This window comes from Theobroma cacao, chromosome 2, assembly GCF_000208745.1.
Source record: "Theobroma cacao cultivar B97-61/B2 chromosome 2, Criollo_cocoa_genome_V2, whole genome shotgun sequence".
In the NCBI taxonomy this organism is placed as follows: domain Eukaryota; kingdom Viridiplantae; phylum Streptophyta; class Magnoliopsida; order Malvales; family Malvaceae; genus Theobroma; species Theobroma cacao.
Genome location: NC_030851.1, coordinates 28,492,622 through 28,507,915, shown reverse-complemented (window position 1 = coordinate 28,507,915; position 15,294 = coordinate 28,492,622). Strand labels below are relative to the sequence as shown.

Below are 15,294 nucleotides of genomic sequence, written 5' to 3'. Positions count from 1 at the left end.
CTCTCTTTGCTTTCTTCTCTTTCTCTTCCCCTTTATTTCTCTCTCTCTCTTTCTTTTTTTTTTTTTTTTCTAGCCAAGTAAAAAAAAATTATCCAGTGGCAATCAATTGAGCTCAATTGATGATTGCTGCCATTGAAATCGAGTTGGATTGAGTGAGCTATCCAAAAACGATAACCCTCCTCCATTCCTGATATTACTAACACAAATAATTAAATCTTAAAGAAAAGAAAAAAAAAAACAAACTACTCTTTCTACATCCTTTCCTTCCTAAAAAAACCATGTTCACGGATGGCTTACTTTGACTTTTCTCTCTGCTTCCCGCACATTAATGGATCCCCCTATAAATTTGTCGAGGTGCAGTTGTGAAAGTCAAATACATTTATTTTCTGCTGCAATTTCTACCATCAAAAAACGATTTACGCAGGGAGCGACTCCTTCAATTTCAGTGAATACAATTCCAGCCTGGTCAAGCGATAAGTCGTTATCTGTCCATGCCCTCCAATGGAGGACTGGGAAGTGCCACTTGGATCATAAAAGACAAAATTTTTAAAGCATTAATAAAAACTAACGGCTTTTCCTTTTGAAGAAATCTCCACTTTTTACGTACGTAAATTCATTATCTAATAAATACATTTATTGAAATCCATCTACGTTGTCTTTTTATTAAATTTGACCTGATATATTAATATAGAGCTAAGCTATTACTTATTTTTATACATAACTTAGAGTCTAAAATCTTCATCAGTATATTTATAAGTTGGTTTTATGTTCTTGATTTAATTAAATATTAAGAAATAATACTTTAAAAAACTCACAAAAATTTTTATTTTTCAATTGTGTTCAATAAAGTTTTTTATTTTTTATTTTACATTAAATAGGTCTTAACGATTAATTATTGATTAATTGTCATTAATTTAAATGTTACTTGTCATTTTTATGTCACGTGGTGTTGAGTGAAATGCCACAAATACTATGTGATTATGTTGTTATGTCATATTAATATATCACATCTTTATCCATTATTATATGTCAATATGTCACATCAATTTCACATAATATAAAATAATAAATAGTATTTTGATTAATAACATTTAATCAATTGTTAATCTTAAAGATTTATTTGACTCAAAATAATAAATAAAAATAAAAATATAAGAATTTGATTAGATACAATAAACGAATAAGACTATATTTGAATTTTTCTTAATAATTCAAGAGGTTTTGTTAGATATTATGATTAAATACTAAGCTGATTTTATACCTTTATGCTACCTTTTTATTCTCCCATCTCTTATTTTGTTGATTTTATTTCAAATGTTTGAAACTGTCAAATTTTTTGAATAGTAACACTTTTACATTTTCTAAAATAAAAATAAAATTTTACACTTTATTTTCTTTTTTATTTTGAACTGAATAGGCACATAATCATTAAATAACTCATTATGTAATTAAAGTATTAAACTATACTATCAATTAAGAAATAAGAAATAGAAAACCTATTCTTTAGTTTATTACCTAGATGTCCTAAAGGGGATGTCTCAACAATTAATACCCCTCAAACAGATTTGAAAGTCACAAATTCAAATCTGGAATAAAAAAAAAAAGATCATTTTTATGGAATGGGAGAAAAGCAATTTTATTATATAATCCAGAATTATATGTATGGAAAAGAAACACTCTTGAATGTCTACTTTACATTTTTTTAGATTGAATTTAATCAATTTTGACAGTAATTTTTTTATGAAAATATGTGAAATTAAAATCTTTTAAAAGAATAAGATTTAAAGATTTTGAATAGAGGATTGTTCAAAATTAAGAGATTGAAATTTTAACTGCAAATTTGAAATTGTAGGTAATGATCAAAGTTTTTTTTGGATGGAAGAAAAAGAGAAAATGAAGAATGAATTTAGAAGGATATATATATATATATATACATAATTACTTAAGGAGATAGAGTGTGAAGGAGTAAAAGGGGACCCCATCATTGCTTAATTAATGAGAAAAAAAGCTAAAGCGCGAAATTACAGGAGACGGATACACCAAAAGAGATCTTATTGGTGTAAGGAAGGATTTAGTTACAACTCGGACACTGGGGAGTTAAGAAAATTAATTTCGAGTTAAGTGAGCGTTGAGTGACGCGCGTCCTCATTTAATCCTCCCATCTGCCCCCTTCATTGCTTTTGGTCCCGTTGCCTTTAAATCCCCCTTCCTCCCTCTCACCTAATATACCCAACCTCTTCTCCTCTCTCCCTCACCCACAAACAACAATTTCCCCCCTTCTTTCCCTTGTCTTTGTTCCTCCTTGTGTCTCACTCTGCTTAGCAGAAATGCCTCCGATCTTGCCAGATTTCTCTAGCTCAGTTAAGCTTAAGTATGTTAAGCTTGGTTACCAATACCTCGTCAATCACATTCTCACACTTACGCTTATACCTGTTATGGCTGGAATTCTTGTTGAAGTTCTTCGTTTAGGCCCCAAAGAGATTGTTAACCTATGGAACTCGCTCCACTTTGATCTTGTTCAAATCTTGTGCTCTTCTTTCCTTATCATCTTCATCGCCACTGTTTACTTCATGTCCAAGCCAAGAAGCATCTACCTTGTGGATTATGCATGCTACAAACCTCCCGTTACTTGCCGGGTTCCCTTTGCCACCTTCATGGAGCACTCCAGGCTGATCTTGAGCAACAATCCTAAGAGCGTCGAGTTTCAGATGAGGATTCTTGAAAGGTCTGGTCTCGGTGAAGAGACTTGTTTGCCTCCTGCTATTCATTACATCCCTCCAACTCCAACCATGGAAGCTGCAAGAGGCGAGGCTGAGATTGTTATTTTCTCAGCTATGGATTCTTTGTTCAAGAAAACGGGGCTGAAACCTAAAGACATAGATATTCTTATTGTCAATTGCAGCCTCTTTTCTCCAACGCCATCTTTGTCTGCTATGGTGATCAACAAATACAAGCTGAGGAGTAACATAAAAAGCTTCAATCTTTCCGGAATGGGATGCAGTGCAGGGCTTATCTCCATTGATTTAGCTCGCGATCTTCTCCAAGTACACCCTAATTCTAATGCAGTTGTTGTGAGCACAGAGATAATCACTCCAAACTACTACAAAGGAAATGAAAGAGCGATGCTCCTTCCCAACTGTCTCTTCCGTATGGGTGGAGCTGCGATCCTCCTATCGAACCGTCGCTCTGAGAGGTGGCGTGCCAAGTACCGCCTTGTGCACGTTGTTCGAACCCACAAAGGTGCTGATGACAAGGCCTATCGATGCGTGTTTGAAGAAGAGGACAAAGAAGGCAAAGTTGGGATATCTTTATCTAAAGATCTCATGGCTATTGCTGGAGAGGCTTTAAAATCTAACATTACCACCATCGGGCCTTTGGTTCTTCCAGCATCTGAACAGCTCCTATTTCTTCTCACTCTCATTGGCCGTAAAATCTTCAACCCCAAGTGGAAGCCTTATATTCCAGACTTCAAGCAGGCGTTTGAGCACTTTTGCATCCATGCTGGTGGGCGAGCAGTCATAGATGAATTGCAAAAGAACCTGCAGCTTTCCGCAGAGCACGTTGAGGCATCCAGGATGGCATTGCATAGATTCGGAAATACATCGTCGTCATCATTGTGGTATGAAATGAGCTACATTGAAGCGAAGGGGAGGATGAAAAGGGGTGATAGGATTTGGCAAATAGCTTTTGGAAGTGGATTCAAGTGTAACAGTGCAGTATGGAAGTGCAACAGGACCATCAAAACCCCAACAGACGGGCCTTGGGCGGATTGCATTGATAGGTACCCCGTTCATATCCCTGAAGTTGTCAAGCTCTAGGCTACAAGAAAATGGGTTGAATGATAGGTTAGCTTCTTTGGTTTCAGTAATTTGCTAAAATCATGAAGTTCTGATCCTTCTGGATCTCTGCATTTATATTTCTCCTGTGTATTTTTCATAACATCTACTCATTTGTCTCTGCCATACTGTATCCTTTTCCATTTTTCTTTTCTTCTCTTTTAAAATCATGAATTTGCATAGATACCTCATATGATGCTTATTTATGTATCAATTAATGTACCCCATGAAGGGGAAAAACAGTTTGGAGACAACAGGTTGGATTAGCCCTTGAAATAAACCTGGAGTGTTAATAGAAAATGCTATTCGTGTTCTGATTGTACACGGAAAAAAGAAATTGGTATAGCTAAATTTGTAGATCATCATAAGACTGTGGTCTGGTTTCCAGGGTTTTCCATTTCTATCTTTTTTATTGCTTTTGTGTTGTCCCTGTAGGGTCCCCTTATTAATGCTTGTTACTATCTGTGTAGTTGTCAACCAGTCTATCGGCCGGGTCTTAATTTCTTGGTAATTAATAGGCCTTGAGAGCATCTAGCTGTAAGTTGTTGATTCTACTGAAATTCATCATTGACATCGAAGCAAAGCACGAGAGGAAAGAAAAAAAAAATCTAATGTCAACATAAAACACACAGCAAAATCACTTATTACAACTTCAGACAAAGAGCTTCGAAGAGTTAATGATGTGATGTTTGGTCCTGTTGAGAGCATTCTTTTATATTTGTGATATAATGACTTACCGGATACGTCGGGTTAAATTGGCTATTTGGTGCACTCTCTTAATTTTCTAGACTGTATTTTCCATAGACGTAATACCTATCGACAGGAAAGGATTCAATTCAAGTCATTTACTGTTTTTGCTGGCAAATAGCCTAGTGATACAGTTTTTAATAGACACTGCCATTTTTAACTTTCACTAGGGAAAAGCAGATGGCAGAAGAGGAGTATTTTAACTGTTGTGTAATACTTTTTACCACTGAGATTTAATGTTTTTACAAGTTTAATTTTCTATTGATTTTGCTATACAACACCTACGACATTACTTGTCATCCCAGATATTCTATTTTTCCCTAGCACCATTCTCTGGTCCTTGGCAAACCATGTGCCATAAAATTAATAAATTTTAGTCGTCATTAACGAAAAATTACTAAAAACAATCTAATTAAAAATGAACACGTTACAAATATACTTCTAACATATATCTTAACTATTAAGCTCTGTAGTGCATAATAAAGTGATCATGTATGACTTAAACCTCTTCAATTACTGCATCAACTTAATGTTAGTATGCTTCAGGAAAGTAATGAAAAGCACCAAACTCATGCTATAATTTAAAGGGTAGGCTACATAGGAGAGCAACCGTGGCGGATTTCAACAAATAGAGAACAATTGCCCAACCACCTCATTAAAAGGAGACAGTAAATTTTAAAACTTAGGGACGGCTGCATTCATCTCAGGAGTGAACCCAGCACATGAACCTCAGAGCCCTATAGAGAGTGAGATCTTATGTTACGAAAAGTGCTACTAGTCTCGAAACATCGTTCCTCCATGAACCTCAGGATGGGGCTCATTTAGACCTCAACTTGACAGAGTATATATGGAGATCTCAAATATATTATCTCCTATCCACCATTAGGATACTTATTAATTTTAGAAATCAGTCTAAGCTTAAAGCCAAGGTATAGATTTTTTTTCTTTGGCAAAATGGGTCAGCCAACTTATAACATATGCAGAAAATTCTCCATTATGGAATAAAATTGATTGTGATATTAATGCAAAATGGACCCCCATTTGTTTGATAAGATTTTTTTTTAAAGAAATATAGTACTCTTATACAAGATTTTATTCTTGGTTGTCTCATCTAGTGTGATGGTAATTTATTGATTTTATTATAAAATTTTATCTATGTATCTATATAAATTAGTAGACTCGTGATCTCTGAATCAATTCAATAAATAGATATTAAAATTACAAATATTTAAGATAAAAAAAATGTGACAAATAGCATGACTCGTATAACTTTTCAGTGAGCCTCTCTGACAGTATAATTAATCTGATTTATTCCAAAACTAAGGGATGGATGTGATCCACTCTTTTCCATGGCGTGGACCACGGGACACAACCAACCATGTATACATCTGGATTGAAAGAAAGTTACTAAGGATTGTTGTTGGTGTTCGTAAGGAACACTTTTTCTTTTTGCCTTTTTAAGAGTCAGTTTACTTAATTTTTCGGCATTTATGGCTAATAAGCAAATTATTGTAACTTTTCGCGAGATTCATGTCATTCTTCACCGAATCAGGGACGGAGCCGAGGGTTGGCAAACCGCTTTTCTGAAACCACCTTTCGGCCCATCAATTTTTCTTTGCATTTCATTTTGATCCTTACTGGTCCCCTACAATTTTTCAAATTTCTCATTTAATCCTTTAATATATTATTTATCTTTTATTTTGAAAGGAAGATAAAACACACTCCTTTTGCACAAAATTCGCTTGTTTGTTCTAATATAATTTGGTCAAAATACTTGATAGGTCCTCTGTATACATATGTTTTGTTCAATTTAATCTTTCTACTCCGATTTGAAGTAATATAATCGCTTGATTTTGACAATTGATCCTTCCATTTAACGACAATCAATTTAGCCGTTAAATAGAATGACATCAACATTGACGTGATATTGACGTGACATATTTTTGTTGATGTGGTGGTGTGGGGTAACGGCATGCTAATGTGACACTGCCACATGACATGTTAATAGACTACCACGTCACCCTTTTCTTTTTCAAAATATGATATGCTCTTACTAAAGTTCAAACCCATGATCTATTATAAGAACACTATTACCATCATGCCTAAGCCTTTATTTTTGGTAATTTTTTTCTTTTTTTTTTAAAACAACTTCATTTTGGAGCTTTCTTATACTCTCCAAATCCCTAACTATAAAAGCATCTTTTTCTCATTTTTTATTCCTTTCTCTCTTTTTACCTCTTTTTTTTTTCTCTCTCACCTATAATTAGAGTTTTTATAGTTATGGTTTTTGAGAGTGTAAAAAGACTCCAAAACGATGTAATTTTAGGAAAAAAAAAGAAAAAAAAAGTAAAAAATGATTAAAAGTAAGGACTTAGGCATGATGGTAAGGAGCTTAGTATTCTTGCTAAAGGTTTTGAGTTCCAACCTTAATAAGAGCACATCATCTTTTGTAGAAGAAGAGAGTGACGTGTCAATCTCTTGGCATGCAGTAATGTCATGTCAGTATACCTGTCAAAATGGGCCTAGCCCATTAGGCCAGCCCATTTTTTATTAAATATGGGGTGGGCTAGGTCATGAAAATTTAGGCTCATATTTTAAACCGGGCCTAAATGGGCCAACCCACCAAATCAATGGGTTGGGGTAGGTTGGGGCGGGCCAGCCCTATGGGTCAAAAAAATTAATAATTTTAATTAATTTAATAATTTTATATATTTAATTATATAAAAGTAATAATTTAATTATCAATAATATTACTTATTTTATATATTTTAATGTGTTTAATATTTACTTATCAAATTAATAATTTTAATTTATGAATTAAATCATAAAATAATTTTATTAATAGAAAATTTATTAACTAAAATTATAAAAATGAATTTTTTTTTTGAAAAAAAAAATGGGCTGACCCAACCCAGTCCATGGGCTAGCAAGGGGTGGGCTGGATTAGGGATTTCACAGCCCATATAAAAAATGAGCTAGCCCCGCCCGTCCCATATTTTTTCAACCCATAAGGGCTAGGGCCGGGCTGGCCCATATTGACAGGTTTACATGTCAACATGCCACTACACCACACTACCACATTAGCAAAAATGCACCACGTCAGTGTTGTCGTCATTTTATTTAACGACTAAATTGGATGATGTTAAAAAGAGGACTAAAGAGCTTCAAATTAGAGTAGAGGGACTAAATTAAACAAAACACATGGGTATTGGAACCTTTCGAGTATTTTGACCAATATAATTTCCAATCATGTAGTAACTATTGGATCAAGATGCACCAAACATATGTACTTCATGTATTACAATAAAAAAATATTTATATTGAAAACTAATTGATTTTAATTCTAAATTTTGCATATACAAAAATTCTTATAAAAATTAATAAAATCTTTTTTAGTTTTTTATCATGGTATTACTCCCTTCATTTTATCATTTAGTCATAATTTGACCTTTTTGTTTTTACCTTTTAACTATAGAAGATTAAAATGTGACAATATAAATGAGATTACGAAAAAAAAAAGAAAGATTTATATTTGATGCATTGTCAATATTTAATACTTATTTATTACTATTTAACTAAATGTTGTCACCTCATTAATAAGTAAATTTAGAAGTTGATAATCCTAAAAAATAAATGTTCATAATTTTAAAAATATTCATGCTGAAATTTTTTTAAAATTTTACCTTTATACATTTATGAGGTGACACTTTGTTATTAAGTGATAGTGTATAAATACTATACACTAATAGTATATCAAATATAAACCTAAAAGAAATATAAAGTATCAGTACTATATACACTTTGTTAATTGCCCCACCCTCCTAGTGGATTAAGTGCTATATATATTCCATGGTCTTCTTTAATTAAAAAAATAGTCATAACAAATTAACAAAGTGCATTTTGTATTTCATCATCATAATCATTTATAATTTACAGTTTGACAAAAAAGAAAGAAAGAAACTCTGACAAGATAATAATCGTGTAGGGAATTGATATGTGTTATTAAAATTACCCAAAATAATAATAAAGATAACATCCAAAGAAATCAAATAAATAGAAAACATAAGAATTTACTTGGTTCAACCTTTGACTTATGTTCACGAAGTGAAAGAGTTCTTCTATATTGAGAAACTAAAATAAAATAAATCTCTCTAAATAATTTTTCAAATCAATCCAACGACCCTTGTACACTATCCAGGGACTGCTCAATAAGTTTAAAAGCCTAAAACGAAATATTCAAATGAGTCATTTCATGACTCTTAAGCTTAGCACTAAGATTTCTCCAATCTCTGATGCCAATATTAGCTAGTTTACTTGTTCTAGAAGCCAAATTAAACATTTTGCAACAAAAACAAAATACTCTACCTAAGTCTTTTGAATAAACTCGTCATCTTTTTTCATGCATCTCCTCATTTGCCAACTTTTGAATATAATATGTAGCAAAAAAATATCTTGAAAATTCATCTTTAGGAAAATCTAAATTATTAACTTTAATTAGATCTTTTCTACTAATAAATCTCTTAAATTAAATCAATATTTGTCCATGGAGTTGCATCATAAATATTTTTAGGAATGCAATCATTTAAATTAATAGTTTGATCCTCTTTATCATGATTTCTATAATCATTTTGAATCTTTTCATGATTTTTATGATCATTTTGAATCTCTTCATTAACTTCTTGCTCTAGTATTTCATCATCATCTAATTCTCTAAAATTACTAGCACCCGAGCATTTGGCTCATTGGTTAGTGCATAATCTCTTTACCTAAAGAGCAGGGTTCGAATCCCCCCTCCCCCAATTATAAAAAGAAAAAACTCTCTATGATTATTAACTTGTTCTTTTAAGGGACATTTATTAATAATTTATGATTAATTATTTTTATTACTTGTAAAAAATTTATCAAGTACTCCTTTTTGAGATTGCTTTAAACTTTCAATTCTTTTTTTTTTAACTTTGAATAGCTAGATTTATATTTTCGATTTGACATATTCAAATATTTATTATGAGGAACGAAAATATATAGCTATTATAATTTTCTTATATTTTTTAAATGGCTAATATAAAATCAACAATCAAAATTTATAATTCAAATAAATCAACTATCATATAAAATAAAGACAATATAATAATATAATATAAACTCTAATTAAAATAAAAAAGTTTATAAAGATTAGAACAATAATACCTAATTATTGAATGCTTATTGCAAACTGCAAATGAGGCTCACGACTTTATGAAAATAGTAACATAACAAACTTCTTGTGTATTCTTTGAAAGAAAATTGAAGTTAAAGGGAGAAAGAGCAAATGAGAAAAGAAGAATTCAAAAGTAGAGATTATACATTGAAAAAAACAATTGGTTTTATATATAGAAAAAAAAATAGCTATTGAAAATTATTAAAATGTTAATTGGAAATAGCAGAAATAGATGAGAAAAAAATGACTGTTGGAGATGATTAAATACATATGACAATTAGTTGATTGAAAATAAGAGAATATAGTTAATAATTAATAGTGTCCTAGAAATTAGGAAGTAATAGAAAATTGAGATTCATTAAGTAAATAATTAGAGAAATGAGAGAATAAGTAATTTTATTAATTATTTTTATTTTTTATATATTTTTAATATAATTAATTATTTTATAATTATTATTAAATTATAAGGCCTCTCAAATTTGAGGCCTTGCTCCCTAAATTGGAGGCCTAAAGCCCTTGCTTGGTTGGCTTCACCCAAGGGCTGGCCTTGACACCATCTCTCAATAGCCTTACAAGAATATTCACTAACACCCACTTTAACTTCTTATAGAGTAAAAGATAGAGTTACAAGGTATTCCATCTTTAGGGTTGCCAAAATCACTACATATTTCCTATAAGAAATGGTGAGAAATGGTCATCCTTATAAATCTATTTCAAAAATAACTTTCAATATACAGTTAACTGTTTTTACTCAATTTTAACTATAAGATGATAAAAATACCCTTAAAACCATTTCAGATAAATTAAATGCTCTCAATTTTTCTCTCCACCATTCGTCTGCTGTGATACCCATTTTTCTCTCTCGCCATCTAGCTTTTGATTAATCTATTTTTGACATAAGGGCTTATTTGATTCAAAATAAAAGTGAAAGTGCTTATTTACTCAAAATAAAAGTACAATAATTTGATTAAATGCACTAAAAGTATAAGAACTTATTTAAATTTTCTTAAATAGTTTAAAGACTTTTTTAGATATTATGTCAAGAAAAAAGTTGAAATTTGACAAGTATCAATACAAACGAGTGGATATGAAATATCAAAATTTTATTTTTAAAGTTTGCACTATTCAAACCTTCAAAACAGTTACCACATCGTGACAATTATCAAAATTTTCAAAAAAAAAAAATTCAATGGACTAAGTCATGGATGCTAACTTGTCTAACAATTGGTTGACCCAAATCAAAAATATCGTCTAAATCCAAACTTGTCAATCCAATGTGATCAGAAAAAATTAACAACCTAAACTGGTTCAGGTAGAATCGAATTAACCCAAAAATAATCTAATCTAAAACATAGCAGAATATTATTTTTAAAATATATTAATTTAAAAATAAATGTATATATATTGATTTGATTAATATATAAACTATATTAGTTATTTAAGAGATAATAAAAATATAAAATATCTTTTATATTTATCTTCTAAATATTTTTATACAAATAATAAATATAACTTAAAATATTAGTGTATGAGTAATTTAAGATGAAAATATAAATTTCTTTCCTTTACTAATGTATTTTTAACTTTTATATAACTTTCATTTGTTTGGAAATACTTGTTGTGATTGAAAAGGATATTAAAAAAAAAATCTTTCTATTAGTATAATTGAATTCAATTTTACAATTATACTTTATACATAAAATATTTCATTACTGTTTGTCATTTATTTTTCATTCTTACCAAATAATAGAATTACATAATTAAAATAAATAAAGAAAATAATTTTAAAAATTTCTAACCTACTTTTAAACAAATTTGTGATCCCATGAACTTGGCTCCGTGAAATTTATCATGGACTTTTGACAACCATGAATACAAAATCTTTGTTTATAATAAATGCATAAAAATTGATTTAAATAATTCAATTAGGTAAAATTGAATTTTCCTTAATTATTGAAAGTTTAAGAGAGTTAGATTTAATTAAATTTAAATAATGTCCACTACATATTTCGCATACAATTTTGTTGTATTGTTGTGTGGACATTATTTCTTTTAATTCTGATTGATATATTAATTGATGTATTTTTTTCTCAAATTTATAGATTTATTACTTAGTGGTAATTTAAAATACCTATACATATAGGTGATTTAAATTTATCTTCTTATTTTTGTTCAAATATATAGATGTATTGAATCTTAACTAATTAATATATAATGTTTGTATTTTTTTAAAATTATATAATTTTATTGCTAAATTCCAACCCTAATTCGCCTTAGTCATCGATTACAAAGAGAGAAAGAAAGCAATAAAAATAAAATAAATTAAACCCCACAAAAATATGCATGGACTTAGTGCTTGTTTGGCCTATCTTTTTTTTAGCTTATCTACTTCTTAAAAAAAGAAGCCAAGTCAAACAAGATTTTGAGAAGCATTTAAATAAAAAAATAATTTTTTTTTAGAAAGAGCTTAAAGAAAAGCTCCAAATAAAAGCTTTTATCTTCTCTTTTAAAAAAAAAAAATCAATTTTTTAAAAAATGCTCCTTTCTCTCAATTAATCTCATTCTCTTCTCCCTTCCTCTACAAATTATCCTTCTTCAACAAAAATCGCGATCTCCTTCTCCTTTACTTCTCTTTACAAAGTTATTAAAAAAAAAAGATGACTTACTAACAGAATAACAAAATTTGAGATTTTTTTATTCTTACAATGATTAAGAGAAAAGAAAATCCAAATTCAAAGTTACATTCATGTATTATTTCAAGGTTTTCTCTCTTCATTTCTCTATGAATTTTTTTTATTTTGATATTTGAAATCGTATCAAAGCAAACTAGTTTTGTTTTGGTTTATTACATGATTGAAGATGGCATTAATACCCTTTATGGTAATTTTAACCAAAATTAAAGCTTATATAATTTATTTCACCAAATAGTTTTAGCTTAATTTTGAAAGCTATTATTTTTCATAAGAGCTTGTTAATAGCTTTTAAATTAAAAAAAAGGTTCGCCAAACAGACTCTTAGGATATCTAGACTAAAACCGCAGCTATTCACCGTGGAATTCTAATATATTCTGGCTCCATATATTTGTTCATTCTTGGACACAATAAAAATATGTCTGCTCCCTTATCTCATGCATTAGAGATATGTCCGAAATGAAGTAACCATAACCCCTAATGTTGCAGTAAAAAACTTTCCTACTTACCAAATTAAATTAGACTACTAGAGTCCTATAGCAACTTAACTAATTTAATTTAATGAGAGTCCTTTCACAAAAGAGAGTCCTTTCATAAGCAAAGAATATTTATGTGATAGCTAAAATTGATCCATATCCAACCATTCAACAGAGATTGGAACAACCACTTAAGCCACAACTCAAACACACTTCTTTAGCCACACGTTGTCACAACCCGAAACTCTCATTGAGCTCGTGACACCAGCCGTGAAGCCTCGGCAGACATTCTTCACCTCGAATGCCAATCGAAACCTCGCAAGGCTCTCATATCAGCTTTCGCACTTCCTCAGTGAACAATAGTTATCAAATATCGTAATTCGAAGGATTACGACTCATTTCCAAATCAGAACATAACATTTTGTTTTCTGGCTCATTAGGGCTTTTTCGTTGAAAATCTCAAAACTTGCTAAAAATGTAGTAGGGAAGCAGAAAATATATGTTTAGTGATTTAAAAACAAATCAAGTATCTAAAACGTTCATTTGAAGTGAAAATTTGACCATTTGAATATAATAAAGATATTCAATAAAATAAACTATTTTCTTGTAAAATAATTTTTATAAAGCTATCGGTAAATAATTCTTATAGTGTAAAAGTTAATTATATTCATATATACTAATAAGCAAATAACCAAAGCATAAAATTACTTTTACAGTGACACATAGGCCCACATCTAACCAAAATGCATCGAAAGTTGAAAACCAACAGCTTTTACCGAATCAAGTCCAAATGAAGGTCCTTGTCAAAGTCAGCTAACTATGGAATTCCCTTGAGCCTGAAATGTGAGGAAATGAGGGTGGTGAGATTATAAAATCTCAGTGAGTAAACAGACACCATATAAACTATCTAAAGGTGAGTAAATGGAGACGAATTAAAATATTCTTTTCTAATATATGTTTCATAACATGAATATTCAGTTTACTCAATTAATCAACATGGCTTATATATCTCACAAAACTTGGCTCTTGTCAAAAATCATTCTCGGGGATGCCTTGGCCTACGCATCTGATCGAGACCACCAAGGCTGTTAAATGTCTTTACATCCGAAATTCTAGCCATGCCTTGGCGTTGGCTAAGTCTCACTTTCACGCGGTGGTCCACGTGAAGTGCACTCAAATCTTTACCTCAGGAGACACTTCATCCAACATCTCCTCCCGGAGGTAAATATATAATTAGGTGACCGTGCCCCTCTCATAGGTAGTCCACGGAAACCCTCACCACTGTAGTGACTATGGATTATTTTATCTACCACTTGATTTATAAAATCTTTATCTGCATGACATGGCAATTTATCGCAATCTAGCTTATCAAGGCTGAATACATAGTATATATAATTTTGATACAAATATCGACTTTGCCATTCATGCTCACATATTGCTATAAGCCATATAATTTAAAACACAAATTATAACACAAGCAGGCAGTCTCCAATTACTCTATTTTCAAAACCAGTATTCAATTTTTTAGAAAATTTATAAAATCATTTTATAAAATCACAATTTCTCCTAAAACATAGCAATTTACCATTTAAACCCATTTTCTATAAAATCACAGAATTGTATAAAACTACTCTAGATAATTAAGACGATAATAAGTTTACTCACAGTTCTAGGAGTCGATGTACTCCTAATCCCAGTCTCCAAGCACAATCTCTGTACTTTTACCAGTATAATTTACTCACCACCTATCCACAATGTACAATACATAATTCACCACATCAATGTTTGACCATTATAAAATCAATTCAGGCTCGGTGTATATGCATGATATGATATGCAACTTATCCGACTACCGCTTAAATGCGGTGCTGACCTAATTCGGCCTATTACTCGATTAAATGACAATTGTGTCCGATTTGGCTCCAAATTGCTCAATTTCATTTCTAATATTTCAATTCACTAAATACAATTCCAATAATCTAAAATTCAGCCTAACAACCGTCACAATTCTTCTTGAAAATTTCGGCCATTGTGGTGCACTATCACTAAAAATTTTCCCATTCCATTTTCTCACCATAAATCATCATTTCATCAATTTTTCAACCAATTCACTTGATCACAAAATCAAGTCATTACTTCTACATTTCACATAGGATTCGGCCATTGAAGGTTCATGGGGAAAATGGATTCTTTTCTTGTTGTTTTGCTTTTAAATATGCTAAACTAACTAAAAACACTAACATATCTTAAAATCAAATCAATCCAACATCTTTCTCTCTCCTTACCCATTTTGACCAGCCATGAATTCATCATGAAAACATGTAATTTAAGCATGAAAAATAAGGAGA

The 15,294-nt window shown here is 30.8% G+C and overlaps 1 protein-coding gene across 1 annotated transcript; it reads left to right on the top strand.

Annotated features, from left to right (window-relative positions):
* LOC18609267 (3-ketoacyl-CoA synthase 6) lies at positions 2,213 to 4,198 on the top strand. Its single transcript, XM_007044294.2, has one exon. The coding sequence runs from the start codon at positions 2,328 to 2,330 to the stop codon at positions 3,816 to 3,818; it is 1,491 nt and encodes a 496-aa protein (XP_007044356.2). The 5' UTR covers positions 2,213 to 2,327; the 3' UTR covers positions 3,819 to 4,198.